At 32.1% G+C, this 19,574-nt stretch overlaps 2 protein-coding genes across 3 annotated transcripts; one reads left to right on the forward strand and one right to left on the reverse strand.

The window, feature by feature from the left end:
* Window positions 1-2,543: 2,543 nt before the first annotated feature.
* Window positions 2,544-6,705, reverse strand: LOC117905159 (NADH dehydrogenase [ubiquinone] 1 beta subcomplex subunit 10-B-like). 2 transcript variants are annotated; one of them, XM_034818079.1, is made up of 3 exons: window positions 6,396-6,705; window positions 6,231-6,283; window positions 2,544-2,845 (listed from the first exon to the last, which is right to left on the reverse strand). In XM_034818079.1, exons 1-2 carry the CDS (start codon window positions 6,682-6,684, stop codon window positions 6,255-6,257), a joined length of 318 nt encoding a protein of 105 aa, XP_034673970.1. In that variant the 5' UTR covers window positions 6,685-6,705; the 3' UTR covers window positions 2,544-2,845; window positions 6,231-6,254. The 2 variants fall into 2 exon arrangements, with proteins under 2 accessions (XP_034673970.1, XP_034673971.1); XM_034818080.1 differs by having other exon boundaries at window positions 2,544-2,864.
* Window positions 6,706-15,256: 8,551 nt separating this feature from the next.
* LOC117934383 (LOB domain-containing protein 41-like) lies at window positions 15,257-16,598 on the forward strand. Its single transcript, XM_034856035.1, has 2 exons — window positions 15,257-15,617; window positions 15,718-16,598. The coding sequence occupies exons 1-2, from the start codon at window positions 15,428-15,430 to the stop codon at window positions 16,344-16,346; spliced, it is 819 nt and encodes a 272-aa protein (XP_034711926.1). The 5' UTR covers window positions 15,257-15,427; the 3' UTR covers window positions 16,347-16,598.
* Window positions 16,599-19,574: the final 2,976 nt, after the last annotated feature.

Consider the following 19,574-nt stretch of genomic DNA (forward strand, 5'->3'; position numbering starts at 1 on the left):
TCATATTGCAAAAGAGAATCAGAATCCCACAAATCGGAAGCAGGACAAACACTAAGCTCACAGCCGTACCATACACACGGAACCCATGATGTCACCCCCACCACCCTTCATCACAAGGACTAGCCTTGAGTTGATGCTAATCCAAAGGATGTGGAGTTGGGGTGCACTTGAGTATGGTGGGTCTGACAGTAGCAAAGCGGGGCATTAGAGTACTGCTCTCTGCCTTTTGCTTTTGAGCAGTTTTGTGGAGTGAAGAAGAAAAAGGGTTGCTGTGGGTGTTTGCTGTTGAGACTTGAGAGAGCCAGAACTCAGAAGTGACCTCATGCGAATAATGCAGTACTATTGAATCTCTTTTCGAGATTTCATTACCCCAATACTTTTACAATTTTTTGCTAAAAGCCTTGTCCTTTCTCCGCAACTTACATAACATAGTTCAGAGGATGGCTGTATTCAATTGCCCTTTGACCATCCTATACCTATGCTCCACTCTTCTATGATTTTCTTTTATGTGCCAGAAGTCAAATGTGGAAACTCGTATGCACTGCCATCTAAGATAAGTTTGGAGTGTAGCATAATCAGAATGTAGAAAGAAGGTAAAGATTCATATTTAAAATTTTGAATTATTTTCAAATGTCAGAATGCGGGCAGAGAACCTAGTAGCCTGGGGATTATTAATCTACTCACCCAAAAATGTGCCAAAAAAAACCCCAATATAACCAATGATTCTCTCACTTATAAAATGGTTCGATGATTCTTTCACCAAAGTTGACAACAGTTCAAGAAAAGCTAGACCAGAACATCAAACCAATGGGTAGACATGATGCATCCACTATCCACAACTACAGCACAGAGAAGAAGCAAACATGGTATGCATGACATACACGTGCTGTGTTATGTGGCACAGTGCAATTGGCACAAGACTGGTAAGGCTGATGCTCGGAGCCAAAGGTTATATAAATTCAGGAATGTGTTGAAAAATCTGAAAAAGAAATGAGAGGATTTCCATGAATCTCTTTCCCAGGAAAAGGTACTTTCACAGCATATCTTAAAACATCTTTTGTGGGAGTGACAAGCTGCATTTAAAGGAAGCACAAGGGAGGGAGCATGCGATACCTTTCTGCTCCTCATTCTCTTCTACTACTACCATATGTGCGTGTGAAGGAGAGGCATGTATACATGATTTGGGGGAACAGCTGAAGAGCTCCTTTTAGTCCAATAAAGAGGGCTGAGGGGCGGCCAGAGCTGCCATCTCATGCACTTGGCTATGCTTATTCTTTTCTCAATCAATTCGGTTCCAGTATGGCTGTGGAGTGACAAATGCTAAGTTTGGCCAGATGCATGACATGGGAGCAACTCCTCCGCGCGCTTTGCCCACTCATTGGACTGAAGGGAGCTCCCAGGGCAGATCTCAGTTTTCCCAAGAAATATATGTTTCCTTCTAGACCTGGTCTATAGTCATTATCCATTTCTGTGATAGGATTTTCATTATAACTGTTAATTAGTTTTTGTGGTTGTTTTATTTTAGTTGTCACTAATCTGCTCCTTCACACATTTAACCTTGATTTCTTCAAGTTTGTCTGCTTTACAGGAAAGAAGAGTAGTGAAGAGTGATGATTTTGAGAGGTTCCAGCTGTGGCTATGCGCACACAATGTCTCAAGGTAGGAAAGCAGCTACCATCCTTGATTTATTATAGTCTCATTAGAAAAACACATCATGAAACCAAAAACCCTATCATCCATGCTTCACAGCCCCAACTATATTGTAATCATTAAGATGGTGTCCAATCAGCATGTCTCAAGAGCATCACTAATCCTACTTTGGAGCCTAAGACTGAAAAAAAGGACTCTTCAGAGTGCTTTTTGAAAAGGTAAATCATAAATGTTACTTCTTGTCTTCTTTTTTTTTTTTTTTTTCCTATGCAAAGAAATAATATATTAAAAGCACCTAAGAGATGGGCGCAAAAAGGCCATTATGTCTTATTGTCTCTAAGACTTGTTTCATTACTGTCTTCAAAAATCAGAACCTTACAAGCACTAAATTTGATATTGTTTTGCTTCACTTAATTGGATGAATTTAGTCTGTTTGGGGGGTGGAGGGCAAGGCTCAAGATAAGTTGACCTATTTTGGGTTTCCCAAGTTCCGAAGCAGAAGTTGCTAAAGAGGAGTATCAAACTATAATACTTTGTATTTAGCATTTGAAATGAACAAAACTGTGTAAACCACAAGGAGAATGGGTTCCTCTTTACTTTTTTCTTAGAAGTAGCATAAAATCACATTTCTTTTTCCTTTTCCTTATCGCCTAACAAATAGTCCATATGTTCTACACCAGGAAAACATCTGGCAGTAAATGGGTGAGCACAAAAGACATCTACCATAGTTCTGTGGACCCTAAACCTCCCAAACTGCCTACTCCTGAACAAAGTCAAACTATCAATTGACCGAGTTTCAGAATAAATAAACAAATAATAAAATAAAACAAAAACAGTACTTTGACAATTCTGACACAATCATGTCCACCAATGCATTTATTAGAAAACAAACATTGCATAAAAGATGCCATTCATTATCAACAAGGAACAAATCACAAGCTGTAACTTATTTCATAGAAGGATATCTTTGGATTCATTGCCTTGGTTCAAATCATTATCAGTTTCTGGATGCTAACAAGCAAAAAGATCTAATATCCAAACCAAAGCCAATAACATCCGGCATCTGGATATAACAAGAATGAGGGGAAAACCATTGAAGCATAAGACAATTAACAGCAAAGAAACTAAACTGATAAATAGGCAGGTTCCAATATCCCTCTGCTTTAAGCAATTATCAGATGGCCATTTCAGTCACCTGCAGAAAGAAAGCACAACTAATTTATGTTCTTTCATCAGTCAAAATATGGATAAAGATTGATATCAACAAATTTAACAAATTCCTTGCGTATTCAGAAATCAACTTGTCCAGCTTTTTTATAATAGATCTCTTTGCTAATTGATTAAAAATAACAGAATTGTAGATAAGTGAAGAAAAAAGAAGTGATAATCATGCAAAAGCCTCCTGAATCATTAAAAGGGGTTTTTTTTTTTTGTTAAACCCAATTTCCCTAATGAGGAAAGCACAAGCAGTTTTGGAAATCACCCTTTAGAGAAGTCATTGTGGTGTGATGCTGCTAGTCTCACATTAATTTGGACTACATAGCAGGAGAGAAATGTAAGGATTTTTTAGGACAAATGGAGGACTTTGGAGACAATGTGGGATTTAATCTATTTTTCCTCCTCTCTAGGCCTCAACTAATGCAACACTCATTGGCATCCCATTGAGCACTATATTGTTAGATAGGAACCTATTGGTTGAGGAGAAACTCTATATATGGACTTCCTACACTGCATTGTGTCAAGTTGAATTTTGATAAGTGTTTCTTAGGTTACCCAAGACCACTACAAATTGAATTAATGTTCATGAATCATCATGGAACAGTAGTTAGAGCATTCTCTAAACATGCTGGAGTTGGAATTGCCATGGAGGCAAAGATGCTTTGTTGAAAGGCTTAAAGCTAACCAAATCTCAGGATTTATCCAATCTTCTAATAAAGAGAGATTCAGTTGTCATCCTATTTTAGCTGAATAAGAAAGGAGGCGGCTCATGGAAGTTTGACGAATAGTTTTACCAAATTTTTTATATTGCTTTAGAATTAGGAACTTGAGTACTTGGATTCCTCACTCAAGTAATCCCATGGCGGATAAGTTCAAAAAACGAGGAGCCAACCATTTGATTTCAGGGATTATTAATTTTGCAATTGTAATTGCTTTCAATTGTATCATTACATTTGCTTTCTAGAATAGACAATTATTCTTACTTTTGATCATATTTATATAGAGGATTGTGTGATTAGAGAAGGATCCCTCATCTTTCTTTGTAGTTACATATTACATGGCAATAAAATGTTTGTTTCTAATTGAAAATAAAAAATAAAAACAAGTGCTTTCATCTTACCACCCCCCCGCCCCCCCTTCTTTTCTTCTTTTCCCTTTTTTTCTCTTGAACAAAGCTGCAATATGATCTGGGTAAATGTGATTTATTATTATTATTATTATTATTTTTGGGACGATGAGAAAACTGGTTTTTCAAAAACCAATTTAATAGCTTGCCTGCAGTAAACAAATTGGTTTTTGGTTTTCAAGAAGTTTCCAATGGATGCAATCCAAGCAACTTAGAAATGCCAGTGCTTAGTGCATAGCCTGGTCAATAGTCAAAATTTTCTCCATACAAAGAATGCTATTTTAAGAGGCCTGAGTTGCCCAAGGTTTCTGATCATGAAAATTTTTAAAGCCCTACCAAATCAACACCCTCAAACATAAAACCACACCTCCCCATTCTCAACCAGGATGAAAGGGGTAACAGTCAAGTTTCTGGTTCTCAAGCGGATGATAATAGGAGGCCAAGTTGGTTTGGGGATAATAGAAATGGTTTTTAATGGTCAAATTCTCCAAATGAGGCAAGCATCAGATAATGAGGACTTTTTGATGAAGGCTGCATGGGAATATTTTGCACCCATAAAAGTTGCCTTTTTTGTGTGACAACTGATAGGGATGATGTCTTAGCTATGGATCATTTGATGAGTAGACATGGAAAATTTGTCCTGGATTTTGAATATGCAAGTGGTAAGGAAAATTCAGAAAAGCATGCTATTCTTCACCATCCTATCATTGAAATTTAGCAATTCACATTTGCACTAGGCTTAGGTATATAAACCCAATAATGGAATTCCGAGAGGAACTGGAAGGTGATTGGTTGACTTAGTTCATGGTTATGAAAAAGGAACTCCAATATTGGAAAGCAGCAGCCTCTTTTCTGCTTTGTCTTGCATGTAGAATGAGTGAAATAAAAGAGCTTTTAAGTGAAGTGTTAGAGCATGATATACATTATGGGTCCAAATCCTAAAAGCTTGGGCTTTTAAGAAAGTTGGTAACTCAACATGGCATAAAGGTTTGGGTTAACTAGAGGTCTTGAGTTCGAATCCTCCCCCCAATATTTATCTCTCTATTTATCTACTATCACAAAGTTTAAATGATACACATTGTAACCCAAATCATAATAGCTTAGAACAAGAACCTTTCCTCTCTGGTCGTAGACTGAATGAACTATTGTGATATTTTGGTTTTATGGACAGTAATCTTGGAAGATTTGAAATCCTAATGTTTTGCACTTTGTAGATGGTCTTTCCTTGAGCTACAGGTGTGACTGTGTATATGTATACCTTGCTGGTACAAGACCTTGCTTCTTTCTCTTTTTCTCACTAATATTATTATTACCTTTCAATAAAAAGGGCAAGGAAAAGTGAGGAAAAGACTATAAAGTTGAATGAGGGAGAGGATGAAAAAACAGTCTTTCAATCAAGGATGCTAAGTGGTCTATCCTAATAGACTTGTATAACACTTTTAAGAATGTCAACCACTCAAAACACCCAATTTTATTGCTCAACCCTGTAAGGCACACAAGAATTCAAGCTAACTGCAAACCCTAGCCAAAGCACACACTTGAATACAAGGGGGTTGCTTACACTAATAAATGAATTAACCTATGAGATACCAAAGCACCACATGGGACAGTACTCAAGAATACAACATCAAAGACAATCCTTTCAAATAAACTTTATTTGGTCTCACATCCCAATAAAATTGGAAATCTAAATAATTCTGTATAACTAAATAAACTCCTGTTATTCCCAACTTTTTCAACAACTCTACAACGTTCCACAGCATTGCACAACATGATATCATATTCCAACCATTATAATGTGCTCCATTCCAAACTACTCTACCACTGCTTGCTCATTCTATAGTAGTTTAAACTACCATAAATGATATTAAACAAATATACATGTCTTCAAGTTGTTGGTGACAGGTGCAAGCCACCTTAAGAAGCTAACACTATGATCAGGATCCAATCATCTAAACTAATCATAACATTTGGAGTCACTAATCCACTTATCTGTATACTATCCCTACAATTTTAGGACCATGTAATGCCACAACGATCATAATTATACAAATAATTGTAACTAAGCATCTAGAGCTGAGAAAATAATAATCAAAACTAACCGAATCTGTAGTATTCGTTTGACAGAGAAAAAGAAAAAAATAGTTCATATGCATTTTCAACAAACAAGCAAAAGAAGTACCAATCAACGATTACGAACTAACGACAGATTATGATACCAAGAAATTTCCAATACCTTGAACAATCCACGCAGGGTGGCTCATTCCGACTCGGCTTCAACTTTAGGACCTGCTCCATAAAATCAAAAGACAAAATCAAACAGCTGGCGGAACGAATGGAAATAGAAACAAACAAAAATTTTCATGTCCATGGAAACCAAACAGAGAATTAAGGGGCGAACCGTGGAGGGACGGGTGACGGCCGTCCTTGCCCCAACCGATACCACGGGTGGCGTCGAGGTACTGCTGAACAAGGTGGCGGCACTTCTGGAGGTGGTTGACACCTTCGATGCGGTAACACCACTTAAGCTTCTCTCTCAAGATCTTGGCTTTCTCTATGTCAATCCACTTCTCCCTCACCTGATACTCTCTCATATCGAAATACACCACCGGATCCTTGTACGGATTCTCCGGATCGTACCCGTCCGGCGGCGATTCATCGAACTCCACGGTTCCCTTCTTTCTCCCCATTTCTCCTGTCCTCCCTCAGCTCTCGCAACACTCACCTCTCCTAATTTGATATATAAGGGCTTGGTTTGGGCTAGAGGAGTTGATTATGGGCCCAGTCCCTCACACTATCAACAGGTTGGGCCAGGCCTGCTCAAATAATGCGGTAGTATAAGGGTTGAGAATTACAGAAATGAGAACATAATGTGATTACAAAAACACTAGGCCCTGTTTTACCGTTGTTTTTTAAAACAGTTTGGTAGACATACCTGATAATTAAAAAAATAAATTAAAAAAAAATCGTTCCCTATTCATAAAATTTATTTTCTAATAATCTATTTTATTATTTTCACATATTTTCTTACAAATATTTTAAAATATAATTAAACAAATATTGAGAATAATCCAAAATAAAATATTACAGATAAAATTTATTTTTTAAAAATATTTAAAAATATGAAAAAATGGATTAAGAATATTTCTCAAATTCCCAAATAGCCATTTATTTACAAAAAAAACCAAAAATAGTTCTCCACAACTATTTTTCAAAACCTTGTGTAACCTTTTTAGGATTTAGGTTAGCATAGGGTTTGGAATTCAATAACCGTTTTCGAAAATAGTTCTCAAAAATAGTTTTTGAGAATAATTTTTTAGTATTGTTCTCTAATATTTTATAAAACAAGATTTTGTTTAAAATTATTAAATATTTTTAACCTATTTTTAAAATAATATTTATATCTAGTGTTTTATTTTTAATCCTTCTATAAGTTTGCATAATTATTTTTTAATCCTTCTATATATTTGCATAATTATTTTTAAAACATCTATAAGAAAACAAGTAAAAAGTAAAAACATAAAAATTAAAAATTAAAATATGTTTTCTGAAAACATCATATTTTGTGTTATCAATTTTGATTGTCAAATGTGCTAAAATAATTGTCAAATAAGCCCTAAGCAATTGATACTAACTAAATATATAATTATTTAAATTAAATTAGATAATTATACTTTATTATATGTACATGTATCATAAATAATTAAAATTTATGTATATTGATTTTTTTATCACGTCTTCATTTTTTTTAAAAAAAATATAGACATTAATTCCCATTTTCCTAATATGAAAATATGTCCTGTTTTTCACTTTTTGAATCCAAAAAATATTACAATACATTTTATTTCATTAAATATAATACCTAAAATGCCCTCATTTTCATATATTTTATAAATTAAAAAAATATTTGACGTGTCATTTTACATGCCATCAAAATAAATGACATGTAAATGTTACTCTAATTTCTAAAATCTTTTTTATTAATGACTTGGGGGTATATTTGGTAGTAATTTTATAAAATGTTTTTAAGCTTTCTTACACTTGAAATATTTTATTTTTCATGTATTAAAAAAACTAAAAACACTTTTTAAAATCATTACCAAATGCACAAGTTTGTATTTTTCAATTATTTATATTTTGTTTTAAAGCTTCTCTAAAATCCCATTTAGCACTTTTATGAAGAACAATAATTTTACCATTATTATTTACTTCTTTTTTTATTTTTTATAAATAAAATTACCTTTTATTTAAGTAGTGAAACTTTTACTTTAAAAAAAAAAGTAAAATTGAGTTTTAAAATTCATTATTATTTTTTTATATATAAAATTTGTTTAAATCTTGAAAAAAAAACAAATGTTTTGTGTTTGATTAAAACAAATCATACAATTATCTGAATTGAACATTTAAAAATTATTTTTTGCATTCAATCAATGGTTAATATAAGGGAGTGTTTGGTATGCAAGAATGAGAAATGAAAATAAATATTTTGTTTCTATTAATATTTCCTCTTAAATATGAATGAATTTAGTGGTTCAACTCTTGTATTTGGATGCATATAGAAATGTGAGGTAGTAATGATAATTTGTTTTCATTCAAATGTTAAGTAAAAATAGGAATAAAAATGAAAAAAAAATAAAAATAATTTGTCAATAATATTTGTATATATGATTTTAAATAATTTTTTATTTTCATTTAAAAAAATTTGTTGAGATTTTTTTTTTTGCTAAATAATAAAATCTTATTTGGGCACATAATTTACAAACAAAATTGTTTTTAAAATTTGATATCACTATTTGGTTGTTATTCTTTAAAATAATTTTTAAAAACAAAATAAAATAGATTTTTTTTTTCTTTAAAAAAAATGAATTTTAAGTCACGTGATATTTTATATTGATTAATTAATTATAGATTAAATAAAATAATTTAAAAGACAATATTCATAATTAATTAATAAATGTATCCATATAATGAAAAATCTGATTCATCGATACCTTAAAAAATTAAATTGTCTTTGTTTTTATATACATTTAAAATAAAATAATATTAACAATTATTAATTTTGAATGATTTTTCTTTATTTTTAACAATTAATTATGCTTTTATAAGATAATATCCATATTTTTATAATATTTATAAAATTTTATAAATATATGAACCCCACATTTCGGCTCATGCACTTCTACTCATTGGCGAACTCACTTTTTATTTGAAAAATGATTTATTGTTCAAAAATGACTTGAAGTCGCCACTTATTTTTATTTTATTTTTAAAGGGTAAACAAAATAAGAAAGAAAACCTTGTGACTCCTTATTTGGAAAAGACAGTCTGAAAAACCAAATACGAGTTTGAGGGTCATGTTATTTATCGAGAAGGTGCGGTAAAGACCGTAACACCCCTCTAAGTCCCTAAAAACGAGTCTATACTAAATAAGGTGAGGCAAATGTGGCAATTGATAAGGAAATCAATAAATATCAGTGAAATAATGAAACAATAAAGTGAATCATGTATGAGAATAAGCAAAATGGAAATGAGATTGTACCTTAACAACAATTAATAGTGCGCTATCATAGAAACAAGGTTAGTTTAAGTATAAAATTATCACATTCATATCAAAGAGTAAGACAAAGATCAAACAATATTCATTAAGCACAATAGCTGATAATCAAGAGAGAAAACTTATCTGTAGGACCCCCACCAAAGCCCAATTTATCTTGCATGAATTAGTTTCACAAATTCCATTATTTTGGAATTATGAAAAAAAAAATTCATTATTGCTTATTTAAAAATCAAGAGGAACAAAAAAAGTATTTTAAAATCAAAGAAAAATTTATGAAGGTGCTTGCCTGAAAGAAAAAGTCAGCAAATTTATTAAAAATGGGATTTTTAGTGACCCTGAACCTCAAGGAAAGATGAAGAGTGGTAGGATTAAAGAAATATTTGAAAAATGGAGTGAAATCAAAATTATTTGAAAGAAAACTAAAGTTTTGAAATTTATTCGAAAATTGAAAACTAAAAAATTATTTGAAAATTGGCGTTTTGAAAATTAAATTTAAGAATTGGAATTTTGGGAATTAAATTTGAAAGAAATTGGAAATTTGAAAATTATTTGAAAATTGAAGTTTTGAAGATTAAGTTTAAGAATTAGAATTTTGGAAATTAAATTTGAAAGAAATTGGGATTTTGAAAATTATTTGAGAATTGGAGTTTAGGAAATTATTTGAAGATGGTATTTAAAAATAAATAAAGTAATAAAGTAATAATAATAATAAATAAATAAATGTGAAAATTGGAATTTTGAAAATTGGAAATTAAATTAGAAAATTGGAATTTTCTAAAAATTATTTAAAGATGGAATCTTAAAAATAAATAAATAAATAGAATAATAATAATAAAAATAATAATGATTAAATAAATAAATGTGAAAATTTGAATTTTGGAAATTGGGAATCAAATTTGGAAATCGGAATTTTGAAAAATTATTTAAAGATGAAATTTTATAAATAAATAAATAAATAAATAGAATAATAATAATAACGAAAATAACAATGATTAAATAAATAAATGTAAAAATTGGAATTTTGAAAATTGGGAATTGGAATTTTGAAAAGTTATTTAAAGATGAAATTTTAAAAATAAATAAATAAATAAATAGAATAATAATAATAATGATTAAATAAATAAATGTGAAAACTAGAATTTTGGAAATTATGAATTAAATTTGGAAATTGGAATTTTGAAGGATTATTTAAAGATGGAATTTTAAAAATAAATGAAATAATAATAACAATGAAAATAATAATGATTAAATAAATAAACATGAAAAATGGAATTTTGAAAAATTGAAAATTAAATTTAGAAATCGAAATTTTGAAAAAACATTTAAATGGATATACGACAAACTAGAAACACACAAGTATAGTTAGACATCAAAGCAAGGCAAAAAGAAATTAAAAAAAGAAACGTCAGTCTTAATAAATGTTTATTTGGCATACACATGGTCATTGGTACTTTCTAACAAATTAATTAGCCTCTCTCATGTTGTCACTATCAATAACCATGGGTGTGCCCCTTAAAAATTGAATAACCTTTGTTTTTTTTTCTTCCACTAACTTCCCTTGGAATTTCAACTTTGAGCATAATTGCAAACTCACCAACAACATGAATTGCAAGAATTAGTTTCTCTTATTAAGATTCTCCTTTTATAGATATCATTTTTGGTCCATCAAGTTTAACCAGGAAGTTCTAGTGTATGATTCTTAAAAATATCTTCCACCAACTCACAGTGGTTCAAAAATATAAAATATTGAATTTAGTGATATTTTCTCTAGTATATATTTCCTTCATTGCATTAGTGTCCAATCATCTTCAAACTTTCTTCTTTCTCTCTCTCTCTTTCTCTCTCTCTCTCTCTCCCCCCTCCTCCCCACCAAAACCTCTAATAAGAATAAACCCAAAAAGTTGATGAGTAATGGCAAGTGCAGTGGTGATTTTGTTGGTACCGGACGACCCATAGAATAGCATGCGTGGGCAGTTTGTGGTCTCAAGAGCGCTGGTAAGCACTCGAACCACCTCGTCCTAGTGAGCTACACCCTTCACTTGCTTTGGACGATATTATTCCACCCATGGCTGAGAGCTCTGCAACATTGGTGTCATTTCTCTCTCTCTCAAATCTCTCCCTCTCTTTTCTCTATCCGTGGGTGGCTTGGTGGTGGTGCAAGTGGTGGTTTGGTGATGGTTTGATGGTGAAGGGAGCTACTACAAGGGGTGAGATAAATGGAGAAAATGGGTATGTGAAGATTTAGAGAGAGAAGTGGGTTTAAAGGTGGGCATGGAGGATATGTGGTGTAGGGGAAATGGGTTCGGTGGGCAGGAGGTGTGTTCAGTGGGAAATGGAAAACATAGGATCTAAGGTGGCCATGCGAAAATAGCGTTTCACGCATGCAGGGTATGGTCCAACTCTGGAAAATGATCCATGTTGTTGGGAAGCCATTCTGAAATCAGCCCTGGACATATTCAGTGAACCAACTAGTTGTTGAGATGCAGCCAATGATGACAACTCAGGCCACTCCTTCAAGCCTTCCTTAGATAGATAACCTTCAGCTTACCAAATATACAATAGGAGCAATGTCTCCCAAAGACTCTAATGCTGATCTCTCTCAAAAACACCCCAAATCCAGATGGCCAAACTGAACATGATACCAACACTCCAAAAAATGCTAAAAACAGAAGGTAAAATGAAGAAAAACAAAACATGTACAAGAGAAAGAAATTATGCTACATTTAGTTCCATTTCCTGATGATCAATGAGCTGGATATAGATGGAAAAATCTCATGAAGCAACAGTAGGATTTCTATTTATCAAATTCAGGGAAAGATTAATACATTAAGTATTTTCCAAAGAGAAATAAAGATATCAAAACATGAGGCCCTAACAGAGCACGCACATAAAAGGCAGGTATAGCAAAGCAAACAAGTGGCCCTTAACATCCACACCAATCAGCAAATGAACCCAAAAATCATCAGAAAACAGGATAGAACACAAACTGACGAGCTCCTCCCCTACTTCTTCTTCAGTTTCTCTCTAAGGCTCTTCACTGGTTCCCTCTCAAGCTCTCTTAAATTTTCCTCCGAACCCCTCTTCAACCTCTCTTGCTCCCTTTTAAGCTTTTCACTCCTCCCATGTTTCTTTCTTCCCTCGCAAGTCGCTACCCGCTTTGTTGCTCCAACCGTCATCCTTTGAAACTTCAACCACCACAATGGCGAGGTGGTCACGTCCAAGGCTATGAGTCGCATGCATGAAGCTTCATGGAAGTCGGTCCCCCACTCGTCCAAGGTGCTACCAGCTCCCCTCGGGTGGCAAAAAAAATAAAAAGAGAAGAAAGAAAAAAAAAACTTGGGTTAAAAAAAAAGGGGGTCTACAAAATGGCATTAAAAACTATTATTATTTATTTTTAACAAAATAAATCAATTAATGTTAATACCTTTATTTTTATAATATTTATATAAAAAAATATAATTTATGACTTTATTATAGTATTAATATTAATATTTTATTAAAAATGATTTATTTTGAATATTTTGAATCTATTGATTAAAAATTGTTTTATTTTTAATAAGATGTTAATTAAATTAAAATTATATTATATAAAATTGAATTTAGTATTACAAAAAAAAAAATTGTTTTAAAAAATAACTTATTCAAAAAAGTCTTTAATTTTTTAATATTTAAAAATATGTTACGGAATCAAAATACCTTCTTCATAAAATTTCATTTCCATTAGAATCACTTTTAATTTTATTTCTATCACCCATCCAAGTATGGAATAAAAGATCAAATGAATGAGATGTTGATTTCCACTTCTTATTCCCGTTGAATTGATTTGATTTTTAAATTTTTTATTTTTTAAATGAGAAAAAGATGTTAGATGAGGCAAATATAAAAACATACTTCTCATTTAAACTAATATGGAACTTACGCTTTTTGAAATTCTTGTTTACACATGGATTTCCATCTCACGTTTTATAGGTGTTGCAAACTATTAACAAAATAAACCAAACAATCCAACATTGAATAACAAGTGTAATGTATTTGGTAAATTATTTTGATAATTTAATTATTAATTTAAATCACTAAATACGTTGAGCATGGTTTTATTGACAAAATAATAACTTAAAATTAAAAATATTTTAAAATAATAAGCCGAGATAAATAAAGGTATGTTTAACCATGTTTTTTAAAAATTGATTTTAAGTTAAAAGATAAAAATTAAAATTTAAAAATAAGTTTTAAAAAAACAATACCAAGCGAACCTATATTTTTTAAAAATTTGGTGAAAATAATTTTTATTTATTCTCTAAAAACTATTTATAGAGAATAACGATATAACAATGTTATGAATTTTTAGAAACTATTTTTAAATCATGTGAGTAAATACTCCCTAAGATTTCCAAATTGCAAATATCACTAGCCCTAATTATCTATAGTTTTTTTAGTTAGTAAAGTTTACGAGTTTTCAAGCACTTGAGATCGAATATTTTAAACGTTTCCAAAATAAAATATTTGTTTTATTGCAACATAAAATTTGTAATTAAAAATATTGAATAAGAATTGAGTCAAACTTCTTCATATTCCGCCGAATAATTATTATTGCCACAGACCGACTCCGCCTCTGTCAAACAATCCATCTCCAAAAAAAAATCGTGGCCTTATTATTCTCTAGTATGGTGACGGAGAAAAAAATTTTCTATAATGATGACAACTTAATTCTTAATTTTTTTTTTTACTTTTATATTTTAAATAAATAAAATAATGATGGGCGGTAGACTTTATTCGTGTGATTTAAATTATTCCAAATTTATTGGTCTTTAATGGAATGATTAATATTTAATTTGAATATTAGGTAATAATTAATGAATCCAAAGGTATTGGTTTTTTAATTGAATAAATTAATGTTAAAGGGTGGTGGTTTTGTTTAATTATTAGAAAAGGGGCTTAAATTATTGGAAAAGGGAAACGTCGGCTCCACGCTTATAGGATAAGCATGGACACCAAAACCAGAGGCCCAGTCCAAAGGGCGCCCACAGTCACGATTTAAAACCAGTGTACGGATTCCACAAAACCGGGAGTGGAAACTTAGGGCGGCGTTTTCCACGCTCCCCAATTCTTATTCCTACCCAACGCGCCCTCCACTCCTGCCCTCCAATCATACCCCAGTTAAGTGTGACTTCTCACGTGGGCTGATGACTCACCCGACTGGGATGAATCGCCGTGTTTGGCGCGTGTAAACGTGGCGCGTGCGAGGATGCCTCTATTCTCAAGGTGTGAGCCACTATGTGGCGACTAGTCAGCACTCTGAGCTCTGTAAGGCTTTACACGTGTCGTGTTCATGCTGCATGTAGTTTTGGAGCAATATGCATGGCGTCGAAGATACTGTTGACCCTGAGATTCCCTTTAATTACAATCTTGGCCTCGTTGTTTGGGGGATTGAAAAGACCGCAGTAACCTTGATCAACGTCCGTCCATCAGAATCAACCAAGGACGTGGTTGCTTGTGTGGGATTTAGATTAGATTCTTTTTACGTAACTGACCGTCTTTCTCTGGCCGCAGTAAGAGAGAAAAGGAATAACGAAGGATGGGGGTGGCGGAAGCAGGAATAGAAAAAGGGGAAAGCAGAGAGGGAAAGGTTGAAAACCGGAGGCAGACAAAAGAGGGGCAATGAGAGAATTTGGCAATAAATACAAGCAGTTTCCCATCAAACACAAATTTACAATTTTCTCACCTCCTTCTCTTTCCCAATCCACTTGCGCCCTCAAACCCACGCCCTCCCTCACTTAAATATCCCCCCACATCTCCTCTTCCATCCCCTCACTCTTTCTCCTCCCCCTTTTCCCCATTTTCTCGCCCTTTTTTCCTCCTTTCCAAACACCCCAGCCATGCGGATGAGTTGTAATGGCTGTCGAGTCCTTCGCAAAGGCTGTAATGATAGCTGCACTCTTAGACCTTGCCTTCAGTGGATCAAAAACCCCGATTTTCAAGCCAATGCCACCGTCTTCCTCGCCAAATTTTACGGCCGCGCTGGCCTCATCAACCTTATCAATGCTGGCCCCGAACACCTCCGCCCTGGTCAGTCCTCTACTTCCGTTTGATTTTGAATTTTTTTGTTTTCGTTTTCAAAAGTTTTCTTTCTGAAACCTGGTTAATTTTCTTGTTTTTGGTTTTGCAGCTATATTCAGATCATTGCTGTACGAGGCTTGTGGGAGGATCGTGAATCCGATATACGGCTCGGCCGGGCTTCTGTGGTCGGGAAGCTGGCAACTTTGTCAGTCGGCGGTGGAAGCAGTGCTCAGCGGCGCTCCGATCATGCAGATTTCGGCTGAGTCGGCCGTCAGCAGCATGAGCCCGCCGTTGAAAGCAGGAGATATTCGGCACGTGTCAAAGGATGAGAACTCTGCTGGCTCTTCTCACGAGCTTCACAAGGTTAAGAGCAGGGGGCGGTTCAAGCGCTCGAGTGGGAAGCCCAGGGCCAGAGTGGAGTCGGCTGCGGAGTTCGACGAATCGGCTGGGGTTATCCTAAGCCGGTGCTATAAGAGCGAGCTGAGTCGTGACTCGAGAGTGAGTCATCCAGGAAGCCGCGAGAGCGGAGAAGCAGACAGCATGTCGGTGGAGACTGTGGAGGCTTCGCTAGTGAAGCCGACGCGTGATGGGAGCGACGTGGAGCTGGAGCTGACACTGGGCTTGGAGCCGCTTCCGAAGGTGCAGAAGGCGCGTGCCGTGGTGAGAGAGAAGGAAGAGATGGCCGGCTCAGAAGACGACACGTGTAAAGTGGAACTGGCTCTTGAATACTCTGGTTAAAAGACAACAACTTTCTTGTCCGTAGATAGAACCAGTTTTGGCGGCTCAGATTGGGTTGGATTCAACGGCTGTGATCGCAATGAGTTTTTTTTTTTTGGGTAGAATCGTGGAAGTAGCGTAGTTTCTTTTTTGGGTAAATTATGTATTGAGGGTGGTGTGGAATGTACACATTTGGTCACAGAGAAATATACATATTATGTGGGTAAGTTTCTATTTTTAGAAAAATGGTATTATGGTGTTTTGTCAGATTTTGATACGGTACTGTGAATTTAATTCAAAATCGTGAGAAGATTAGATTTTTCGCTTCAACCAACTCCAAAATTGGAGTTGACGTGTGAAGGCGAGCGTTCTCATTTATGGTGAGGAAGAAAACAAACAAACAAACAAAAAAAAATGCTGGTGAGCTTACCGCTCACCTAACCCACTTCACACCCCCACTGTTTAGTTTCGCTGCCGCCACGTCATAAGCTTTACGCACTTAGAAAAATGCCAAGTTGAAATTTTGTTACTTTCTTATTAACTAGATGAAACTTATTTTCTTTAGTTCTTATAAATCTCAATATAACCTTTTACTTCACCAAATTTAGATTCGATTGATTCAAATTTGAACTTTTAATTTCAACAAAGTTAAATATCTTATCATAAAACTTCGGTTTCGAGGTTGTAAGATGTGAAAAATGATGATAGTTATTGACACTATCAACTAAAATTATGTATCCATTTTTTTTTTTATAATTAATGGATTATACTATTTTCTTATAATTAGAATTTATAATAAAAGTTTTATTTTTTTGTGTGATTATTGATTAATTTTATTTATATCTATAAGATTGATTGTTATCGATAAACAAGGACCACCCAAAAAGTCATAATAGTATTTAATTTGATGATTAATTCAAAACCTACCCATTCAACCCTTTAGTTGCACTCCACATTACTCACTTGTTTCCATCTCATCATTATTCATTTTTATTTATTTTTTTATTTAAAAGAATCTGAAATTGGTACATGTTTGAATCTCCGTACGTGAATGGTCGACATTTGGACGATCATGAAAGAGAAGAGCCACTAACTCAAAATACTCAAATCAAGTTTAATTCAACTTTGTTTTTTAAAATTTTTGTGGATGGTCGATATTGGACGACCATGAAAAGAAGAGCCACTAACTCAAAATACTCAAATCAAGTTTAATTCAACCTTGTTTTTTAAAATTCAAATTAAATTTGAATTATTGGGATTATAATTAATTGGGTGATATGAATGATTCAAAATCCATTAATAATATTTTTTAGAACTTTTTTATTAAATATTGAATAGTAATTATGATAACATTTTATAATAATAATAAATAAATAAATAAATTTATGTATCTCTCTAAAAACTATATATATATATATATATTATAATTTGATATTTAAAAAATATTATTATATAAGATCATATCGTAAAATATTATAAAAATTTAATCAAAATTCAAATTAAATATTAAAAACAATTGTGTCAACTCACTCAAAGATAGGTTGGATTCGGATAGGATTAGCGGATTAAATGAACCCATCCACATTGCACGCCTACTGTTTCTTCATGTTCCCCACACGATTTCCTATAATATTTTATTTCAACTAGTAAAAATCAACTTGTTGATGCTTTTAGTAGACACATTTCTTAACATTGACTCACCCCGTTGTAGTGGATTAATAAGGAATTAAATATCACTTAGCCAATGAGGACAAAAGTGCTAAAGTTTGTTAAAGGGAACTTAACACGACAAGTTTTAAATCTCATTGAGTTGAAATAGCCTAAAAGTCCCCATACCTTATCCTATCTTTGGTACTATAAATCATTATGAAAAGAAAAAAGATGTTAAAAAGAAAATGGTTTCCAATGTTTAGGGTGAAAAATAAATAAATATATGTATATATAATTGAAATTAGTTAAAAATTTATATACTTTAAAATTATTTAATTTTTATATAATGAAAAAAAAGTAAAATAAATTTAAATAAATATATAAAAATAAATTATTGATTTTAAATCCGTTTTTTTTTCTCTATTTTATTTCCCTCACATTTGATGAGAACCAAACATAGCTTAAAGAATATACAAAAATATCATATTTTTACACTATGTCAAATATTTTAGGTTATATTTGGTATATGCGAATAAATGTTTTATTTTTACTCTTATTTTCCCTTATATAAATGATTTTGGTGATTTTAATTCTTATATTTGGACCCATATAGAAATATAAAACAAGAATAGTAATTTGTTTTCATTTCAATGTTACATAAGAATGAGGATAAAAAATGATAAAATAAAAAATAAATTACTAATAATATGCATACATATAGTTCAAAATAATTTTTATTTAAAAAAAACTATCATATTATTTGTAGCTTAAAATAATTAATTATTTTTATTTAAAAAAAATCCTTGAATTTTTTTTAGTAAATAATAAAAACCTATTTAGACATGCTGCCATTTTGCTGTTCTTTAGAAACAATACTTAAAAACAAAGTAAAGTAGATAATTGTTGTTCCAATTTTTTTCACTAGAGAAAATGAATTTTAAATCAAATGTGAATTTGTACTAAATTCATTAATTATTTTAAAACATATATAATTTGAAATAATTAGTCCATTGAATTTGTAGATAAACCCTAGGTGAAATTATGTAAAATTTTTAGCCTAAGAAGAATAGTCAAACCCTTACTCCAATACTTAGGAAAAATCTTTCCGGAATAGCTTATCCGAATTAAATTAACCTCTTACTTAATAATTGTTTTGGAAATCAGTCTTTTATTATTTAGAAAAAAAATTAGAAAAATATATTTGACAACAAAAAAACATAAAATAAAATTTTTTCTTAATAAAAAAAATAATATATATATATTTATTTGTTTTAACTTATTTTTTAAATATTGTTTTAAAAATAATTATACAAATATAAAAATAATTAAAAATAAAGTAGTAAAATTACTTTAACATATTTAAAAACATAGGAAACAAAGTAATGATATTTAAAATTATCAAATAGAATTTTGTTTTATAAAACATTAATAAACGGTTTTAAAAATTTGTTCTCAAAATCTGATTTTTAGGATTGTTTTGAAAATACTTTTCAATATAGTAATTAATGGAAGATGGTAAGATACCCACTCTAGAATGGTTAGGACTCAACTGAAATTATCCAACAGTCAAACAAGACATTTTATTCATTATTTTATGTA

This window comes from Vitis riparia, chromosome 17, assembly GCF_004353265.1.
Source record: "Vitis riparia cultivar Riparia Gloire de Montpellier isolate 1030 chromosome 17, EGFV_Vit.rip_1.0, whole genome shotgun sequence".
Taxonomy (NCBI): domain Eukaryota; kingdom Viridiplantae; phylum Streptophyta; class Magnoliopsida; order Vitales; family Vitaceae; genus Vitis; species Vitis riparia.